The following is a 19,727-nucleotide window of genomic DNA, read 5'->3' on the forward strand; positions in this document are numbered from 1 at the left end:
AGAACTGCACTAAGGGACTTTAGCCTAGTCTTCAAGACAGCAAGAAATCCCATAAACAGGGACCAGTCTTTGACAAGCCTTTTGCCCAGGACAGATCCCAACCAAGTCCCCCACTGATCCTGACATAGGGGAGGACGTCACAGGTCTGTAAGATACTCCAAGGTCTCTGATGACTCAGGGGCTGGTCAAGAGTTTGGCCCCTTGGAGGCAGGGATCCGAGCGCTGGGTGTTGAGGGCCTCCCATCCTGGGCAAAGAGCCCCAGCACATACTTGTTCCCGCTGGAAGAGGCAACTTTCTGTAGCTCTAAGAAGCGAACCTCCCTCTTGGCCTGGTGGCTGGGTGGGGAGAGCTCTTCAGAGATGGTGCTGGAACGGGGGGAAGGGACAGGAGCTGGAGCGGAAGGAGCAGACAAGCCACAGAGAGATCAGTAAGAGGTGGACAGATTTGCATCTCTTTGCTATTTGAGAACTTGCCTTAGTGGGGATGAATCCAGACACTTATGTGTCAGCTGCTGAGGAAGGCTGGGCGGAGCTTGAAGCCTGGGGTCTGGGTTATCCAGCAGTCAGTGCCCTAAGCCAAAGCACAGGGCTTCCCTGCCCAGACTCTGTATTCAGAGACCGGACAAAGTGCTCACACTTTTCCCCTCAAGCCAACCCTGAGTGGACTCCTCTCAGTCCCAGTGGCCTCTCAAGTCAGAGCCAGCAGCCTCCTCACTGAAACCCTCATTCTGAAATCGTGCACCACCAGCATGACTTCGTTCTCAAAACCTCCTCCTCCCTTGGCTCTCACGGTGACCTTCACAAGGCCCTCCTGCCTCTAACACCCGGGCTCCCTCTCCCGCACCCGCTCCTTCCTCTCCCACCCACCTGCCTGCCAAGCCCCAGAGTTCTGATGGGGCCTGCGTGCTCTGCCCACAGTGCCCAAGGCCCCAGTGGCCATCCATATAACAACGTGCAAGCCCATAGCCTGGCCCAGAGCCCTCTCCTGCATTCTACACTCACATCTGCAACATCTCCACCTGAAGTTGCTCATGGGGAACCTGAACACAAGGAACACCAAATTCAGCGGCTGGGTGAACGTGCCGAGACCCACCACCAGACACCTGTCGTCGTTAGACGGCTCCTCCCAACAGGCAGCACTCTCACTCTACTGTACTTCCAGCAAGATGCCTGGTAGGTTCAATACCTCCCTGTTCTAGCACTTTTTCCTCATCATACATTCTGGTTTATGTATCTGCCTTCCCACCTAGAACACGAGCAATATGTAAGGAACAACAGTTTTCTAAAACTGTGTACTTCCAGCTTGTAAGTCAAGAGTAATGACTGTTTAAACAATAAAAAATGAAACAACATGTATGCGTGGGTGGTGGGGTAAACCAGGAGATCTGACAGCAGACATGATCACTTACAAATGTCCTGCGAGGGGCGAGGAGGAGCTCTGGGAACTGGGATGAGGGCAACATGGCCAGAAGTCATGTGGCTCCACGTTCCACATTTCCTAAGCACCTACACTGTGCCCTGTGTTGGGGTAAACCCCCAGAACTTCCTGACAACTCAGGATCCTAGCAATCCCCAGCTCAGAAAAGACAGGATCATCAGACATGGCCCCTACTTACCTTTCTGCAAGAAGCTCTCCAAGTCTTTATTCAGGTTTAGCCCATCCTCATGGTCCAGCACAAATTTGAGAATGACGGCTAACTCAGCCTAGGCCACAGACAGAGAAAGAGCATCACTAAGGTGTTCGGGAGGCCTGCAGGGATGGAGGGCACGATCCTGGAGGTGCCCTAAGGGTCTGCTGGAACCCATCCCTGCCCTCAGAGCCCCATGGTCCAGTCCAGAATGTTCCACCAGAGACGTTCCACTCTATTTGTCCCCAGCCCCTCATTTCCCCCAAAGATGCACCCAGGGTCAGACAGAGGTTCAAACTGACTTCACTCCTGACCGTGAGATGAGAATAGGTAAGCAAAGCAACCCAGTTAGAAAGCTTTTACACACAACTCTGTTGGCCCCTCCCAGCTGGCCCTTACTGCTGTGCTCTGAGTGAAAACACCTTCGGGGCTCATGCAGGGCTTAACCACCAGCTCAGCTGTAAAATCTTGCCTTCGCTGTCTGAATTCCAAAGCTACAGAGTTGATCTGACTTCTCTGGCCATTTTCCTTATTTCTTTAGAATTTCTTTCTACCTGGCCTATGATCAGCTTAGAGCAGAGAAAACGTTAAAGGAAGGAAGGAGCCACTTGTTCCTCCCACAGCATTACAACCCCAACCTGTGACAAGCCATGAGCTAAGTGAGTACGAAATGGGGTGAACTCAACGCTTCTACCACTACGTGAAAGGCCACAGCTCTCTGGACACTGCCCTGCCAGTGACCCTCTCTGGCATCCCAGCTGCTGCTGCTCTGGGGAAAAAAGCACAGCTGCTCATGCAGAAAGCAAAGACAACATCAGGACCCGCACGGCAGGTAGTTCCTTCTCTAATGAAGCAGATGCACCAACTCTGCTTCTCTTAGGGACCATGCAGAGGGCAGGAGAGGGGCAACCGCTCTGAGCTAGACTGTCACGATAGACAGAGACACCCTCACTGATCCGTCCTACTAGAGGAAAGGAGGGTGAAATGGAGTGACAGTGTGTAAAACACCCACTTAAATATACAGAAGCACATACATGAAGGAAAAATAATTTCTATGTATTATCCAAACACAGTTCAGGTACAGGTACAGTTAAACGTATGTATGTGAAAAGGGCCTTTTTGTCAGCAGTTACTGCTGAGAATGCGATTACTAGCAACTGTTATTTTCTTCTTTGTGCCTCTCGGTATTTTCCAGACTTTCTATAATGAATGGCTGTAACTACTATAACATAATTTTTAAAAACAATGCACGTTGTTTAGAGAAAAACAACTGGCATGGGGTGAAACATGGGCAAGCCTGCTAGGTGGGATGGAGGCACAGGGCTTACCTGAATCTTGTATTCAAACTGCTCCCAGTCCCTGAGGTTCCTGGAGCTCATGGAGGAGTGGTACAGCAGCAGCATGGCCACCTAGAAGCAACAGGAGCGGCCACTGAACAGGGCTGCCTCTCTGCTCAGTCCCCAACCCCTGCCCTGTTCTGGGGACTCCGAGCTCTCCCAGAATTCAGCAGCCCCAGGCTGCTGCCCTTAACTGTATCAGGAAACACTTTTTTCTTTTTTAAAAAAATTATTTAATTGGGGGCTAACTACTTTACAATACCGTGGTGGTTTTTGCCATATGCTGACATGAATCAGCCATGGGCGTACATGTGTCGCCCGTCCTGAACCCCCCTCCCACCTCTCTCCCTACCCCATACCTCCTGATTGAGGAATCAGTGCTCACTGTGCAAAAAGCCAGGAGCCAGAATCCCTGCACTCATGGAACCCAGAGTATGACACCTAAGGCATCCTTCATATGCCAGCACCCAGAAACAGAAGGGGGACTGAATTGGACTGAGCTAAAAAGAAAAATACGACGACAGCCAGCTAAGGCCTGACCCTTGCCAGCTGTCCACAGAGGCCACAGTAATGGTCCAGTAAGTCTATTTGTCATTAGGATAGGCTAAAATCCTTGGCTGAATCAAGCCTCAGCTAGGTGGCTGCCTCGACCTACCACCAACCTCCATAAGGCTCAGAAATAAAGCACCCACCACTTCTGGGTTGAGAGCAGGCCCCTCCGCAGGCTCCTCTGGTGCCACCCTCTCACCCCCACCAGTTTCGTTTTCCACGGGTACCTTCGCTAGCTCCAGCTCTGAGCCCTCCATCACCTTCTGCACTGACACCAGGCATTCTGCAGAAGAGGGATGTTTTCGGTTTTCTGTAATGATAATAATATAGAAAATAAGGTGAATTTCCTGGGAACCATCCCTGAGATAATCAGAACACCTCTCAGTCAGAGGAGCAGAACAGCTGGTGGGACCAGGAGACGACACGCACATTTCCACCTGAAGTTAGTTCTATCCTGGGCTAGTCCAAGGACTACAGAGACAGTTCAAGGAGAAAACAGGCTGGGAATTAACAGCAGATCTGGGGCCTGACACAGCACTCACCCACCCACATACCAACTCCCCCTCAGTACCACAGAGGAGGAGCCCAGAGATTCCAGGTCACTGCAGAGTCTCCTTCCAACTGAGGGTGCAGAAGAAGCGTGCCTGCAGCTGAGTCAGACCAGGGTTTGGGGGATACCTGCTTCTTATGCTGCAAGTGGGGCTGGGCTCAATTACTAATACCCTGCTTTAATCCATCATCACCTTTCTTATAAGCCTCTTGAGGTGGGGATGGCAGACAGCTCCTGAATCAAAGATGAGAACTCTGTGTCCATAGCTATATGGGGGAGGGGACTGACAAGCACTGTGCTAGAAGCTCTGAGTACCTGTGTGCTCAGCTTTTCAGTTGCACCTGACTTTTTGACCCTATGGACTGTAGCCCACCAGGTTCTTCTGTACATGGGATTCTCTAGGCAAGAACACTGGAGTGGTTGCTATGCCTTCCTCTGGGGGAATCTTCCCAATGCAGGGATCAAACCTGCATCTCTTATGTCTCACTGCACTGGCAGGGAGATTCTTTCAAGCTAGCACCACCTGGGAAGCCCACTGGAAGCTTTGCATGTGTCCTTATTTACTCTGCACGTCAATCTTAAGAGCAATCAATCATCTTCATTTTACAGACAGGGAACCCCTGTCTAGGAAGGTCACACAAACAGTAGAGTAGAAGGGCAAGACCTCAATCTTACCCTGCCTGTGCCCCTATACCTATCACTTAAGCAATTAATTTAGGGTTACCATGGGAAACTGCTCTCCCAGCAAGGGGAAGAAGGTAACATGGATCTTTCTGTCTCCTTGCAGTGGAAGGAATGGGAACCCAAGGTGATGAGTCCCCAAAATCAACCCCCTGCTCTCCCTGGATCTGAGACTCATACTCTGGGACTCGGGATACTCTCCTCCAACTGGTGCAGGCCAGACCCAGAGAAGGCACCCTGGCCATACTCATCTTGGTGGCACACAGTGGGCGGCCTCAAGCCTCTGCCCCTCCCAACACCTGAGACCTGGTTCTTCTGGCCACCCGAGCCCCAGGAAGCAGCTCCTTCCCAGCCAGAAAGAAAGGTGCTTACTCTGCAGAAAACTGCACACAAACTCCAGTCTCTCCGGCACCGGCTGCTGCAGGATTTGCTGCCCCTCATCAGTGCCAAGGCTAGAAAAAGAACAAGTGTTAGAACCAGAGTACTTGGCCAGCCTTCCCTCCTGGCTACTGCATCACCTGCCACCTTCCCATCCCTTCAGGATGGGTCTCTGTTGGATCTGATGGAGAACCAGGCCAGGCGCTGGAAGCAGGGGAGAAGACACCATTTACCCAGAAGGAACTGTGTGGTGGCTGAGAAGTGGGGACTTGAGGCCTGAGGCCCTCCTGGAAAAGACGGCACTCTGCCACCCATTTGTGAATATGGAAAAGCTCTGTGGGAAGCGGGCTGAGAAGTGATGGAGGCAGCACAGATGGATGGGAAGTTGGGGTCAATAGTCCGCAATGGCTCAAGTGTAAAAGGTCAGGACGCCTGGGAACACGTGACAAGAGGACAAGTGCGTGAGGACTATGTACGCGGCTAGAGTTAAGAGAGGACTATGGAAACGGGAAATCAGATCCAAGAACTGAAAGAGCAGGTGGGAACAAAGCTCTGAAGTGGCATGGCAAAGGTCAACACTCACTAGGCTGAAGGCTGAGGTGGCCTCCGAGGGGCCAGGCCAAGGGACAATCACTCTTGATCTGTGACCTTCCTGGCGCTGGTTTAAGTGGAAATGTGAGCAAAGTGTGAAGAGCAAGGATGGCAGGGAGCAGCAGGGGGCGCTCTCATACAGGCCTGGCCCTAGCCCCTTTCGCTAAATGCAGTTTCATTTTCAGAAGTGACTACCCTCATTTAAAAGTTAGAAAGTTGACTTTTCTATCGAGGCTACAGCTGAAGATACTGATTAAAAGGCCTCCTGTTATTCAGATCCCACAGCTCCAGGTTTCAATCCACTTTCCAGAGGGCAGGGCAGACTTGAGAATCCCCCTGCAAAGCACAGAAGCATCCCAGCCAAGACTGGGAGTTACTCTGTCCAGCTCTGGAGTGATTACAAAGGCTTCTTCCAAGGGAAGCCCCACAAGCAGCACTCTGGGTACCTGGTCTGTGATTAGAGACACCTACAAATTCCTTCAGAGATGCTAATCTCCTCACAGACTCCTGAAAGAGCCATCCTCCCTACCCACCCACAATCTGGAATGTTGTGACTCTTTCTTTGCCTCATCACAGAGTAGTAATTTACCTAGGTGTATTCCATTTGATTAAAAAAAAAAAAAAACATGGTACTTCAGTTAAATGTTTGAGAAATACTGGGTTAAATCCAACTGAACATTTTCTAAAGAAGAAGGCATAACAGGCATTATTTCCTAAACATATCTGACCACAAAACACATTTTTTTCCCCACTGAGCCCCTGAGATAGTATAGTCACATGGAACATGCTTTGGAAAACACTGGTCCTGGGGAAACACAGCCCATCCTTTAAGAAGACAGCATTCAAGTCTCATCTCTGGCAGGAAGCCAAGCAGAACCACTGCTAGTCATGTCTCCCCCTCCTTCTCAGGCATTCCTACAACACTCCACGGACCCATGCACATCATTTATAAGTGACCACTCTGTGTGAGCTGAAAGATAGGAATACAGCAGGTGCTGAATACGTATGGGCTGACTGACCAATGAGGAACGCTTTTAACTGGGATGAGCAGAGGTCAACATCAGTAAGGCAAGTATCAGGGCTTTAAGTTTTCTGGGAAAATGCCTCCACTGAACTTTGATTTGCAAGCCTCATAGATATCAAAGAGATGGGATAGCCTATTTGGTTCAGGCTATTCACACACAGAAAAATGGAGAAACTTGTCAGAGGGGTTGACTCTAATGAATTTTCCGAGAGAGAAAGCCAAGTGGCCAAGGAACAAGCATTTGTTCGATTCCCACAGATTCTATCTGCTGCCAACCCAGCCCTCCTTCACTGTCTTTCCCTGAGAACCAGGTGTCTGATTTCTGTTAGCAACAGTAGGAGCATCACAAACGAATCAGCCAGAACACATTCACCAGTAACATTTTCCCAAAGAAAGTTGGTCAGCATCACCCTGTATCTGCGGTGAAGATCAGGGTTAACCTGGGATTTCAATAGCACTTCCAACCAAAACACACACACTCTCTCTCTCCCCACTGCTACTCTTCTCCCCACCTGTCTCTTCTAATCTAAAGCTCAGGCAGCACCTTAGAAAATAACTTGGAAAATGGGCATCTTGAAATTTTGACCTGCCTTATGCAAATTTCCCACTGAGTTATAAACTTACAGTGGCTAAACCAAGGATATACATCCTTACCCCTGGACACATCTACTGCTTTTGTCATCAGGCAAGGAAATTTATCTCCTCAAAAGCAAAAGCTTGATCCTTCCATGCTGCACACTATTATCTGTTACAATGAGGGAAGTCATACCTGGCTGTCTCTCCTTCGGTGATGATAAAATTAAATTGTAGGTTAGGTATTGCCAGCCTAATGGTTTTACTGGCCATTGATGTTAGCTGCCTAAATCGACTACTTTCATTAGGGTTTGCAAAATAGTTACTAGTTACATTATGAGTTACAAAATGCTGACTTACAGGTGGTATACAACTCCACTATGAAGTATCCTTGAAAAAAAAACTTAAGCTAATTAAATTTACACCTAATTACCAGTTTATAGGCAACAAGGGGAAGAACAAGTTAAGGAGTACCATGATGATGCAATTAACAAAGGTCAGAATTTAGGAAAGTCTACAAGATCCAAAAAAAAAAAAAGAGTGGGGTGTAGAGGTAGAAATGAGTAGGAAACAAGACTGGAGGGAAGAAAAATGGGCCCCTGATGAAAGCTCTGAATACCCAAACTGAAGTTTTTAGATTTCAACCTCTTGGCAATGAAGAGTTGCTGAGGTCCATGAGCTGCTGAGTACACAGCTTTGAGAGCAGGATGGAGGAAGGTCTTGAGATCATACTACAAGGATACCCAGGACTAAGGACAGGTTAGAGAAGAATGAAGTCATGAGAGTCTGGTATCCAGAGGCAGAGGAAGGGATGTGAGAAATCTCCTGAAAGGACAAACTGAGAAGATGGTGACATTAGAAATCAGTGCCCAGGTGAGGAGAGAATTCAAACTGATGTTGAAATGTCCTGTGTCTGGGTAACCAGGAAAAAAAATGGTGTTGTCCAGGAATTCCCTGGCAGTCCAGTGGTTAGAGCTCAGCACTTTTACTACCAGGGCCTGGATTCTATGCCTGATCAGGGAACTAAGATCCCACAATCCATGTGGTGCGACAAAAGAAAAGAAAATGGCACTGTCTGTACCAAAATAAGAAATACAGTGGCTTTCTTCCCTAAGGCATGTGGGCCAGTCAGAGCCACAAGAACCTTTAAGAAATCATATTAGACATCTCATTATCAATATAAATCTCAAAAGATTAAAAAAACAAAAAAACCCACTCTAGCAAACACATCTGTCGTGGGGGCACTCAGCCCCACTAGAATATCAACTATATGTTCATTCACTCATTTTCACCTAACAAACATTAATTAAAGTCTAATCACTGCAAAGTCCTAAGTCAGGTGCAGAGGACCTAAAGATGGATTAGACCCAGGCCCTGCCTTTGACAAGTTCGGTTCTACCTCGTTTCCCTGTCAATGAGCTGCTGCCTATAAACGCAGCCAAGCTGCTTCACAGAGATGCTGAATTCCACTTCCCACATGCTGTGTGTGGATACAACGCATACAGGTGCGTGCGTGCTCAGTCGTGTCTGACTCTCTGCGACCCCATGGACTATAGTCCGCCAGGCTCCTCTCTCCATGGCATTTCCCAGGCAAGAATACTGGAGTGGGTTGCCATTTCCTCCTCCAGGATATCTTCCTGGCCCAGGGATCGAACCTGTGTTTCCTGCACTGCAGATTATCACTGAGCCACATAGGACGCCTCAACACTTCAGATCTTGGTCTGGGGGACTCAGCACCTATAGTGCTTTCCTTTAAACTGGGAGTCGGTCCTCTCCACTGTCCTCCCAATTCCTTACATCATGGTTTGCCTATACTTTTGCCCATGGCACAAAGAAGTAAAAGGTCAGTCAGTCTGTCCTTCATAATAATTCCTTAAAGTTGAGGGTATAGGAGACAAGATGAACCATAAGAGCTTTAAAAAGATAAATATAGGTTATGGCTTGACCCATCTTTGCTGGGTTCCAGAAAGGTGAGACAAGAGGAGGAGACCCCACTCCACTCATTTCTCAGATAACTGTGAAGTTCAAAGGAAATGTGCTGAAGACAGAGATAAAATGAAGGGCCTAAACCGAGATCCTGGCTACATGACAAGCGGCTTATCAAATGCTAACTGACCTCAGAGAATAAGTTAAGTGAGGTAGGTGAAAACCCCAGAAATGCTCTAATGGGTTAGAAAGGCATAAATCTGTGCAGTGCTAACAAGTGAAAAGATTTTTAGGTGCTGCTTCTTTCTCTCAAGGTTATGAGCTTCCCCTTTCTTCTTCCTGGCCCCACAGGTTGCAAAGAGGGTTTGTGAGGTAAGGATGATCTTGTGAGATAAGCAGGAGGGCTGCAGAAGAGTCCTGTTGAGACAGGAGGACAGGGAACACCAGGGCAGACTCCCAGAGGTGAGAACACAGAGGCCTGGCAGCTCTCCTACGAAAGAGCGAGGCAGCCTCAAGACGGGACCAGTGAAGCCTCTCTCGTAGAGACACACAGGGACTGGAGGACGTTCCAATCCTGCGGCGCTTTCTGGCCAGCCAGGAAAGGAATCAAATGCAGTTCCCACGCCAGCCTACAGCTGCACTAGAGGCTGCAGGGAAGGCAATGCAGACTCACATGCCGTCAATGATCCTGATGAAGACACCGCAGTCCTGGAGCTGCAGCACAGCCTCCACCGGGTCAGCCAGGCGCAGACTGTTCACCTGCGAGGCAAAGGGAAGCACTTGGTGAAACTGTCTAGTGCAAGAAGCCCTGGGGCTTGCTCCTTTCCCCAGGTGCTGGCAATTCTGCTTGTTCTGAGTGCCTATGTGCGTCCTAAGTTGCGTCAGTCGTATCTGACGCTCTGCGAACTCCTGGACTGTACCCCCCAAGGCTTCTCTGTCTATGGAATTCTCCAGGCAAGAATACTGGAGTGGGTTACTATTCCCTTCTCCAGGGGATCTTCCCAACTCAGGGATTGAACCCGCATCTCTTATGTCTCACTGTATTGGCAGGCAGGTTCTTTACCGCTAGTGCCACTTGGGAAGCCCCTTCTGAGTGCCTATAGTTGCAGCTAAAGGAATGCAGGGACAGGCGATTCTAGGACTTTTAATTTCAGCAAAGGAATGTTGCTACACCAACTCATCCACTAAAGGCCACCTGAAAGCTGCTCTCAGAGTCCTTCCTTTGACTTCTTATCCTTTGAATAAGAGCTTAAGTTCTCCTAGAATGTTTCAGCACTCGGGTGTATTTTGAATGTAATTGGGCATAAAATGGTTCTAGAAAGAACGAAAGAAACTTGTACCCCAAGAGAGGAACCTGAGGCTGGGAGTGAGGAATAGTTAAAGAAAGGCTTTTTTATATAGCCCTTTGTGTTTCTTGAATGCTTACAGCTCAGATGTTATATTTACAGCCCTTTGTATCTCTTGATTTTATAGCTCTTGAAATCTAAATTTTGTATCTACTCAAAGTTAATATTAAATATCAGGTATATTTTATATACTCCCACACAGATATAAAATCTCGTAATTGATGCATTTTTAAATTCTTTCCAGACATGAAACTTTGGCTGAGGCAAGGAGAAATGATGGGAACACACGATAACAAAGAAAAAAGGAGGGAGGAAGGAAACGAAATGCTACAAACCCCAAAGAAAAACGTGTCAATTCAGATTCAATCACCTTTCCCATTCCTGGCCTTCAGGCAGGCGTTCATCTAACTCAGTCTTTGCCACTAGAAAGTTCACCAGCAGTCACACACAGATGAACCAGGTACACAGGTTATTCAATAAGCATGCATGGTTGACTACTACAGGAAAACCTCATAAATTCCACTGGTACCAAGTGCTAAAGTCTGGGCTAAAGTTTACCTTTGCGGTACCTTATTAGGAAGGAACAGTTTGCTAAGTCAATCACATATGCAAGACTGAGGGAGAAGGGAGACATATCCTGCTTTACAAGGTATTTTTAAAAACGTCAGAGTACTGGTTATGCACAAATGAGTAGATTCTATTAACTGTACTCTTTATTTTTTTTAATTGAAGTAGTTGATTTACAAAATTGTTAGTTTCATAGTGATTCAGTATTTTTGCATATTATCCTCCATGATAGGTTATTACAAAACACCACAAATAATTCCTTGTGCTATGCAGTATATCTTTGGTGCGTATCTACTTAGTGTAGCAGTTAATCCCACATCCCTAATTTGTCCCGCCCCCTCAAATGTGCTCTTCAACAGGCACTAGAAGAGGCTCCCAGACAAGGATTTTGAACCCAGCTCCTCCATACTAACTTGCCAGGTACATTTGTTACCAATTTTGTTTCTTTCTGCACCTATTTTCTCACTTGTCAAACTTACCTACCTTAGAGGGCCAGTGTGTGTTCATTCAAATGAGATTGTGGATGAAAGAACACATTACCAAATAAGAGGACTAAATGCAAGGCACTATTATAGTTAATAAAAATTAAAATAGTGAAATAGATCCAGCAATACTTCTACTTCTTAGTTAAATTAGCTGACTGCACTGGAGAATCATGAGGATGAAAAAAAAAAAATCAGTCATCAGTTACAGAAACGACAGTACTTATTTCCATTAAATAATTTTATATTAAGAACTTCTAAATGAATCTAAATTAAAGTGGATTGAAAGTAAAAAAGAATTTAAGTGTGGAATATAAAATAGAACCTTTCACTGGACTCTTAAAGATAATTTATACCATCTTTGGGGGCACATGTGTGTGTGCATGCATACATATGCTCTTAAAAATAATAATTTATATTATCTTTAGGGGCACAGGTGTGTGTGTGTGTGTGTGTGTGTGCTTAATCTAATTAGAAAAGGCCAGTGTGAATTTTTAAAGAAGATTCTGAATATTCCAAGCCACGGTCCCTTTCTATCTGCTGAAAATGAAGAAACTGCAACGACTTAAACATCCAAAAACATCTTCTTTTAATATCTGAACCTACATAAAACATTCAAGGGCTGTGAATGCTCATTCACTAATAAGACTGGAAAAAATCATACCAGTTAGCTGGTTTAACTTGAGGAACCAGGATTCATCTCCTATCAATTAAGCAATAACTCAGCAACAGTTTCTTTCGTGGATATAAAAATATATTTCCTTCCTGTGCATTATTTTGCTCTCAAATGAGAAATCATTTGAAAGCTGAGGAAGTAGACAAGCTCCTTCATCTCTAGTCAGGATATAAAACGTGAGAGCGGGCCAAGCTCACTGAAGAATCTAGGATGAGGCTTCCAGGGTCATTTACGGTTGCTGAATCTTAAAAGTTCCTTATATTCCTTACAACAATTTATTCACTATAACTGCTGGGTACAGAATAATTTCAAGCCATACTTCGATTTAAATAAAATATAGGTTATTCTTTACATTAGAAAATAAATTACTGAAAACTTGGAAACAAAAAACTCCACTCACTCTAGTACTTTAATATCTGTACTTCTAACATTTTGATTTATTTCTTTCTAATCTTTTTTCCTAGGTCATTAAAAAAGAAATCACCGCTGTGACTGTCACATGCACGTGTCTGTGTGGATGCCACTCTTCTCACTAACAAGCACTATTCCATGTTGCTACAGTGTTATAAAATCCACTTTAGCTGCCTAAGGTATTTAAATTGAAAAACTGTATCTAACTATATTTTAATATATTAATGCATTTTCACTGTGATTTTTCAGAAAAGTATACAAGTATCTGCTGTTAAATAAAACCAGTCTTTTTTGTGTCTTCTCGGAAACATAGTAGTCACTATAAAACCAAGCCTAAAACCGATATAAATAAACTGATAAAACAATGTAGCTGAAGTACTCCTAACGATCACTTAGTCAACTGAACTAGGCACACAGCCACTACTCAACCAGTCTTTTCCTGGGGAAGAGGAGAAAGAGCTAACGCTTCTAATATAGACATAAAACACTGAAATGTAAATTAAAAAATATAAATATGAAACACCCACTTAAACTATACAACTAAAATTTGCATCTATTTCAGAAGCTAAAGACTAAGAATGCACGTTTTGTACACTAAACACATTATTTCCTGACTACAGATTTGACAGTGATTATAAAGACAGTTTTAGTAAATCCACCCTACTTGGAAATTAAACATTCGTTTCCCAATTCGGTAATTTTTTCTTAAAATTGGTTCTTTAATTAGTCCTTTTTGATCAGCACTTAGGGTGACTACTAAAATACCCTCTACAAATAGCATGCCCAGGCAGTATATTTACTTACTCATTTTATTCATTTATTTATCAGCCACTCTGTGGAGCATGTTTATTTACTGGTCACTCTGCAGCATGCAGGACCTTAGTTCCCCACCCACAGATCAAATCCATGCCCCTGCAGTGGAAGCATGGAGTCTTAACCACCGGACTGCCAGGGAACTCTCCCAGGCAATATTTTAATATTTAAGTGTTTTTTACAGACATTAGCTCATATTCTCATAATAACTATATCAGGTATTATTATTATTTCCATTTTTAAAATGAGGTGCTGAGAGGCTAAGTAACTTGTGCTGGGTCACACAGATAAGCCAGAGCAATGATTCTAAGCTGGGCTGTCTGCCTCTAAGATCCTCGTGTGTCATCATTACCCTGTGTGGCTTCTTCTGTTTCTCTGTAGCTTTAAGTTCCCAATGCTCAGCATTATTTTTTCATTTGCCATTGTCTTAGGCAGAAGTATATGAAAAGACCTACCAGAAGAATTTTGGTGAAGTAATCAAGAAGGCACTAGGAGGACAATGGAAGCTGACAGAAACACAGCAAAGAAAGCAAGGAGAACCTTGCCCTGAGATTAAAGGCCTTTCAAGACCAAAGTCCCTACATGTCAACAAAATTCGGCATCAATCCTTTTTCAGAAACATGAAAGGAAAAAAAAAAAGGAAGAAACATGCACAAGGAGAGGGCAAACATGGGTTCCCATGCTGCTGTGCAGCCACCCTTCCCATCCTGAAAGGGAATATATACCTCAGAGAAGCCTTTTCTAAGCTATACAAGTAAAGCCATGGATCACTTGTCAGCAGCAACATCATCAGCAATAATCAAAATTAAATACCAAGGGGAGGGCTTCCCTGGTGGCTCAGTGGTAAAGAAGCCACCTGCCAATGCAGGAGACATGGGTTTGATACTCGGTCCCAGATCTCGGAGTAACTAAGCCCAGGAACCACAGCTACTGAGCCCAGGAACTGCAACCACTGAGCCCACACACTGCAACAAGAGAGGCCACCACAACGAGAAGCCCAGCACCACAGCTGCAGAGTAGCCGCCTCTCATCACAACTAGAGAAAAAGCCCTTGAAGCAATGAAGGCCCAGCACAGCCAATAGATAAACAAATTTTAAGAAACCGAGGGGAACTCAGCCATAAAAAGAACAAAATAATGCCATCTGCAGCAACAAGGATGAACCTAGAGGTTCTCTTACTAAATGAAGTCAGTCAGGCAGTGAAAGACAGATACCACATGATACCATTTATATGTGGAACCTAAAAAGAGGCCACAAACGAACTTATCTACAAAACCAAAATAGAGTTACAAATGTAGAAAATAAACTTATGGTTACAAGGGGGTAAGGAATCAACTCGAAGATAAGGACTGACAAACACACACTACTATAGAGAAAATAGATAATTAATAAGGACCTACTGCACAACACAGGGAGCTCAACTCATTACTCTGTAATGGACTATATGGGGGGGAAATCTTACAAAGAATGGACATATGTATTCATATAACAGATTCACTTTGCTGTACACCTGAAAGTAACACAACATCGTAAATCAATTATACCCCAATTTAAAAAAAGCTACAGGGAAAGGCAAAAGAAAACTGTGTTTTCTTTATCTGGAGAGGAGAAGACTCTACATAGCCCTGACTCCTAAAGAACTCCTCTCTCACCTCTCCCAAGCTTCCTGGAAAACTGTGGCACACAAAGGAGAGGAAGACCACTCACCCAAGTGAGGAGTGCAGCTGCCCGGGTGGCATGGAGCGTCATCTTGGTGAAACCAGACAGTCAGCCCGATGCACCTGGAACCCAAGAGAAGAGGCAGGATGGTTAATTACATCAGATATCCACGATGAAGGAAGAAGGGGAAAATGGCTTCATTTACCAGCTTCGATAATTCACTCTTTACTCAGCACTTAATCTACCAAGGCACCATGGGAGTTTTTAGAGAGCTCAGAGCATACATCAAAATTATTCTATAAAACATATGGTGTCATAGCTGACAATAAAGAACGCTGCATTTAATTTAATGTCCACAAGCTCTACACACACTCTTTCTGTCCCTTAGAAAATACAACACTCAAAGCTGGACTTCAACCCTACTCTTTGGGACGTGGTGCCCTTAAAACGTGGAACGAACATGGTTTTTCAGACACACCTAGGTCTGAATGCTGATTCCATGTGACCAAGCTCTTGTGACCTTGGACAAGTAGCATTAACTTCTTTTAGTCTCAGTTTCCTCACCTGCAAAAAGGGATCTGCAGAAACCTCTCTGGGTTATTTACTGTGATGCTTCCAGACAAAACAGATAAAGCAAATAGCATAGTGCCTGGCACACAGTAGGTATTCAATAAATGATCACTGTCCTTAAGCAAAAAGATTGATTTCTGGCTCTTTCTGTCGGTACCCAAAGTCTGCCTAATTAACAATAACCAAGTCTTTGGGGAAAACCATCAAATTCTGGACTTTTGTATCCCCCACAGCAATGTCAAAGACATGGCTCCAATGGGAGGCTGGATGAAGCCAAACCCAATTCTGGCAGAGACCCCAGGGGACAGTTAATGAAAGATTAGGTACTCGTCCTGGCATTTTTACTCCCAATTTTCCTTTCCAGGGGGAATCTTCCATCTGTCTGCCAACCTGCTCAAGGGACCACACACCTGGTGACTAAATATTCTCCAACATCTCTTAGCAGCTCCCATAATTCCTACAAATTTTCATGAGAGTAATCAGCCCCACCCCCCACCTCTTACTGCCATGGGTGCCAAGTCTGTCACTACTCTAGTAGGAGGAGGAACAAGAGTGGCAAGAGTCACATCACCTGTAACTTTCCCATATATCAGCATCTCCAAGGTGTGGGTTCTGTGGGACCAACACATGCTGAGTACTATCTGAATACAAGGTGCTGGGGATAAGACAGCATGCTTGTCCATAAGGAGCTCACTGTCTAACAGGGGAAAGAGAGACATAAATCTGATAATCCACTACCCATCATCTCTTAGGCCTTCCTCTGCAAGTGTACTCTGCTTAATAAAACCAACCAAAAAGGTTATTTTCTTAGTCTTTACATATGCTCATCCTGTGCTGGAAGCTACATGGGAAATGGGAGACAATGACATGGTCCCTGCTTTGAAGGGCTTACAGAGGAAGTAAAATTAAACGGAGAAGACGCACTAAATAATAGAATAATTAAATGCCAAATATAACTAAATGCTAATCGTAATTAATTGCTTCCTGACCCTGCAAAACCCAATGTGATTCCACCTGCCATACAAACATCACAGTTCTGGAAATGAGCCAATTCACACAGGTTTTGGCAAAAGCAAGTGTAGTAGTTAAGAAGGAGTTCTCAGGAGGGCAGAGAAGCTAAGGGGCCTATGTATTCCTCAATTTTGGATGATGTTCACCCAGTGTGGCCCATCTATGGGCCACTCGACAGGATGAAGGCAGATGGCCTCAACTACTGAACTGCACAAAGGCTTTTCTGGTGGCTGGTCAAAGTTATCACAAGGACCACGCTTGGCCCTTGGAGTAAAGGCAGCAACATCCAAGTGCAAAAAAAAAATAAAAGCTCAGAGCTATTCAGGAACAAGGGCAATGAAGCCCTGATCACTTCCCCATCAACCCCCTGCTGCCTCTCCAGACTCGCTGTCCTTTTGATGAGGCCCAAAACTGCAGTCAGAAATTGCATTTGTACCGGAGGTGGATCTTGCCGCCTCTGAGAGATTCCACAGCTGTGTTGCTAAAAATGACCTGACCCACCTCTTCCCTTCATCTCAGAGGCAAAACACACAACCCTTACGTCCTCCCAGGGGAGCCTGTCTAATACTGGTGTCAAGGCCAAATGCCTTCTTCTGTGCTCCCCAGGCACACAAACAGGCAGAATTCAATATTCAACATACGGAAAGACCTTATCAGGTCAAATCCCACAGAGGGGCACTTTCTCAGAGACAGGACACTGGGCTGAGAGCCTTCACGCAGCTTAGTCGTTCACTCACCTTGGGTAATGAATGACTGAAGCCAGTGGCACAGCTAGACCTCGGCAACGGGACTACAACTTTAAGCAGACCTTGGCTTGGAACCCTAGGGCTCCCAGCCAGAGCACCATCCTCCACACCCTCCCCCTGAAATCTGAGGCAGGCCCCACCCAAAAGACTGGGTGATGGTGATGGAAAAACAGATCCCCGCGATTGCAGCCTGGAACCATTTCACAGAAAGGTCTGCTAAGATTCACCCCCAATTCAATCAGGCAACTCACCCCCAACCCACCCCCCCAAACCCTCAATCAACAAACTAACAAATAAAAATCTTGAGATGCAGGCCCTCTGTGGACACCTTCAGAATTCCAACCTATCCCTTTCTTTGAAAAGAAGTACCCTCAGCACAGAAGGCACTCTCTCTTTGCCCTGGGCTCAAGAAGGAACCAAGAGACAAAAGCAGCTGCCTTATAAACCAAAGGTCTTGTATCCTCTTGATATTTTCACAACTGACATAATGTAACTCCCTCGTGTCAGGATCAACCCCCACATTTAAGGTAACCCCTCTGTCTCCAGAGAAGATAAATAAGGACAAGAACTTGACACTCAAGAGATACGCAGGGACCTGGCCTGTACCCTCTCTGGGTCTTAAAGAGTTAAAACCTAGTCCTGTTTCCTACCAGGGCTGAAGCTAATGCAAACCACCTGCTCGGATGGAAGGACCAGGACTGGAGGGTCAGGTTGCTGAGCTCTGGGGTCTGTTCTGGAAAAGCTTCACTTTTAAGCACTGACCAAGTACAGGCCAAAGGCCAGAGTTTTGAGTTGTGGCCGCACTACTCTCCTCACCCCGCCCCCTAAATTGGGTCCCAGCTCCTTCTGAGACCACTTCTTAGCCACTGAGTGCCCTCATGAACACCATGATAACACCAAAATGCCCTGTGGTCTCAAAAGCTGCAGAACTGTACTGATCACTCAGAACAGGGGCCCTTGCCTCTGCTGAATCTTCATTCTTTTAGGTGCTAACTCCCATTCCCAGACTTTTGGGACCCAAAGCCCACACAAACCCTAACCTCAAAGGTTCCAGCTGCGTGACCCACTGCTTTTCTACCGTGGGTTCCAAAGGCCCACAACTCATGAGAGAATTGGCTGTCCCAACTCTGTGCCCATGCTCAATGGCAAGATTTACCACTACTTACCTAGACAGCCTGCCTGCTTGTGACCTCCATACGTCCTTCTAAAAGGATACCCCCACATCCAGAGTGAACACCCTAATTTTGAGGGTATTCCTCTCCTCTAACAGGAGAGGAGGCACACTCAGGCAAGCACCCAGACCTCATCTGCTGGGTTACTCCAGAGTGGCCCAGCAAAAGCCAATTCATGTCACCACTGGCTCACGGGTCATAAAGAACAGGATAGGAAATATCCTGCTGGTGCAGCCCTGGCTAGGAGGAGGTAAAAGGCCCAAGAACCAGCAGCTCTAAGAGAAGTCAATGAGGGGAAAACAGTCCTCTTCAGCCCCTGAGGAGTTCTGAGCAGGAGGTCTTGTCCAAGTCCAAAGAGTTTCTCTGCACTCCTGAGGTCAGAGCAAACCAGTGGTGCTGGCTGTACTCCCAAGCCGTGGAAGGGGCTCACTCTGGACTCAGGCCTCCCCCTCTGCACACAGACCAGCCCCTCTGTGTAGCCTAGAATTTGGCCCAGTGTCCTGGTGAGGAACACCCGAAGGACTGCAAGGGAAAGCAAGGTTTCCCTGGTTTCTTCAAAGTGGCTTACTAGTATCTGCCCTTTCCCCTATGCTCCCTAGGGTCCAGATCAGAAAGATGTGGGCACAAGGGCTGCAATCAAGAACAAGATCTGGGGCCTACAGCCTGACACTACATACACACACCCACTCCAGCAGCTTATCAGCACCTGCCCCCTCTGCTGTATCAACACCCCCTGGTCCCTACCAGCGGACAAAATGAACCTTTTTCACTCCCCACCGCTGTGTACACACCCAGGCCTCACTCGGGAATAGAGACGCTCTCCCGAGCTGTCTACAGCTCAACGTGCAGGCGCACACGCTTTCTCCCTCAGAACAAAAACACTCTGACATCTACGCGAGGGGGAAAGAAAGCGACCCTTTGCTCTAAAAGGCGCCAACTCCCGGATGTTGGCAAGCTCTGTTCCCAGCGCCTGTTTCTGAGTGTTTATTTGCTCTCCCTCCCCTTCAAGGATGGCGCAGGAAAGGGAGGTGAGGGGG

At 46.1% G+C, this 19,727-nt stretch overlaps 1 protein-coding gene across 32 annotated transcripts in view; it reads right to left on the reverse strand.

Annotated features, from left to right (window-relative positions):
• NUMA1 (nuclear mitotic apparatus protein 1) overlaps positions 1-19,727 on the reverse strand; it is a 69,565-nt gene that overhangs the window by 15,568 nt on the left and 34,270 nt on the right. For 29 of the 32 annotated variants that reach the window (XM_060399416.1, XM_060399414.1, XM_027979470.2 and 26 more), the window contains 7 exons: positions 15,240-15,313; positions 9,911-9,996; positions 5,118-5,197; positions 3,742-3,824; positions 2,957-3,037; positions 1,617-1,704; positions 271-391 (listed from right to left, as the gene is read on the reverse strand). In XM_060399416.1, the coding sequence (XP_060255399.1) occupies positions 271-391; positions 1,617-1,704; positions 2,957-3,037; positions 3,742-3,824; positions 5,118-5,197; positions 9,911-9,996; positions 15,240-15,281 (581 nt within the window). In that variant the 5' untranslated portion in view covers positions 15,282-15,313. Of the gene's footprint in view, positions 1-270; positions 392-1,616; positions 1,705-2,956; positions 3,038-3,741; positions 3,825-5,117; positions 5,198-9,910; positions 9,997-15,239; positions 15,314-17,509; positions 17,573-18,684; positions 19,650-19,727 lie in introns of those variants that run through there. The other 3 variants (XM_042233180.2, XM_042233177.2, XM_042233181.2) reach the window with 3 other exon arrangements.

This window comes from Ovis aries, chromosome 15 (assembly GCF_016772045.2).
Source record: "Ovis aries strain OAR_USU_Benz2616 breed Rambouillet chromosome 15, ARS-UI_Ramb_v3.0, whole genome shotgun sequence".
Taxonomy (NCBI): domain Eukaryota; kingdom Metazoa; phylum Chordata; class Mammalia; order Artiodactyla; family Bovidae; genus Ovis; species Ovis aries.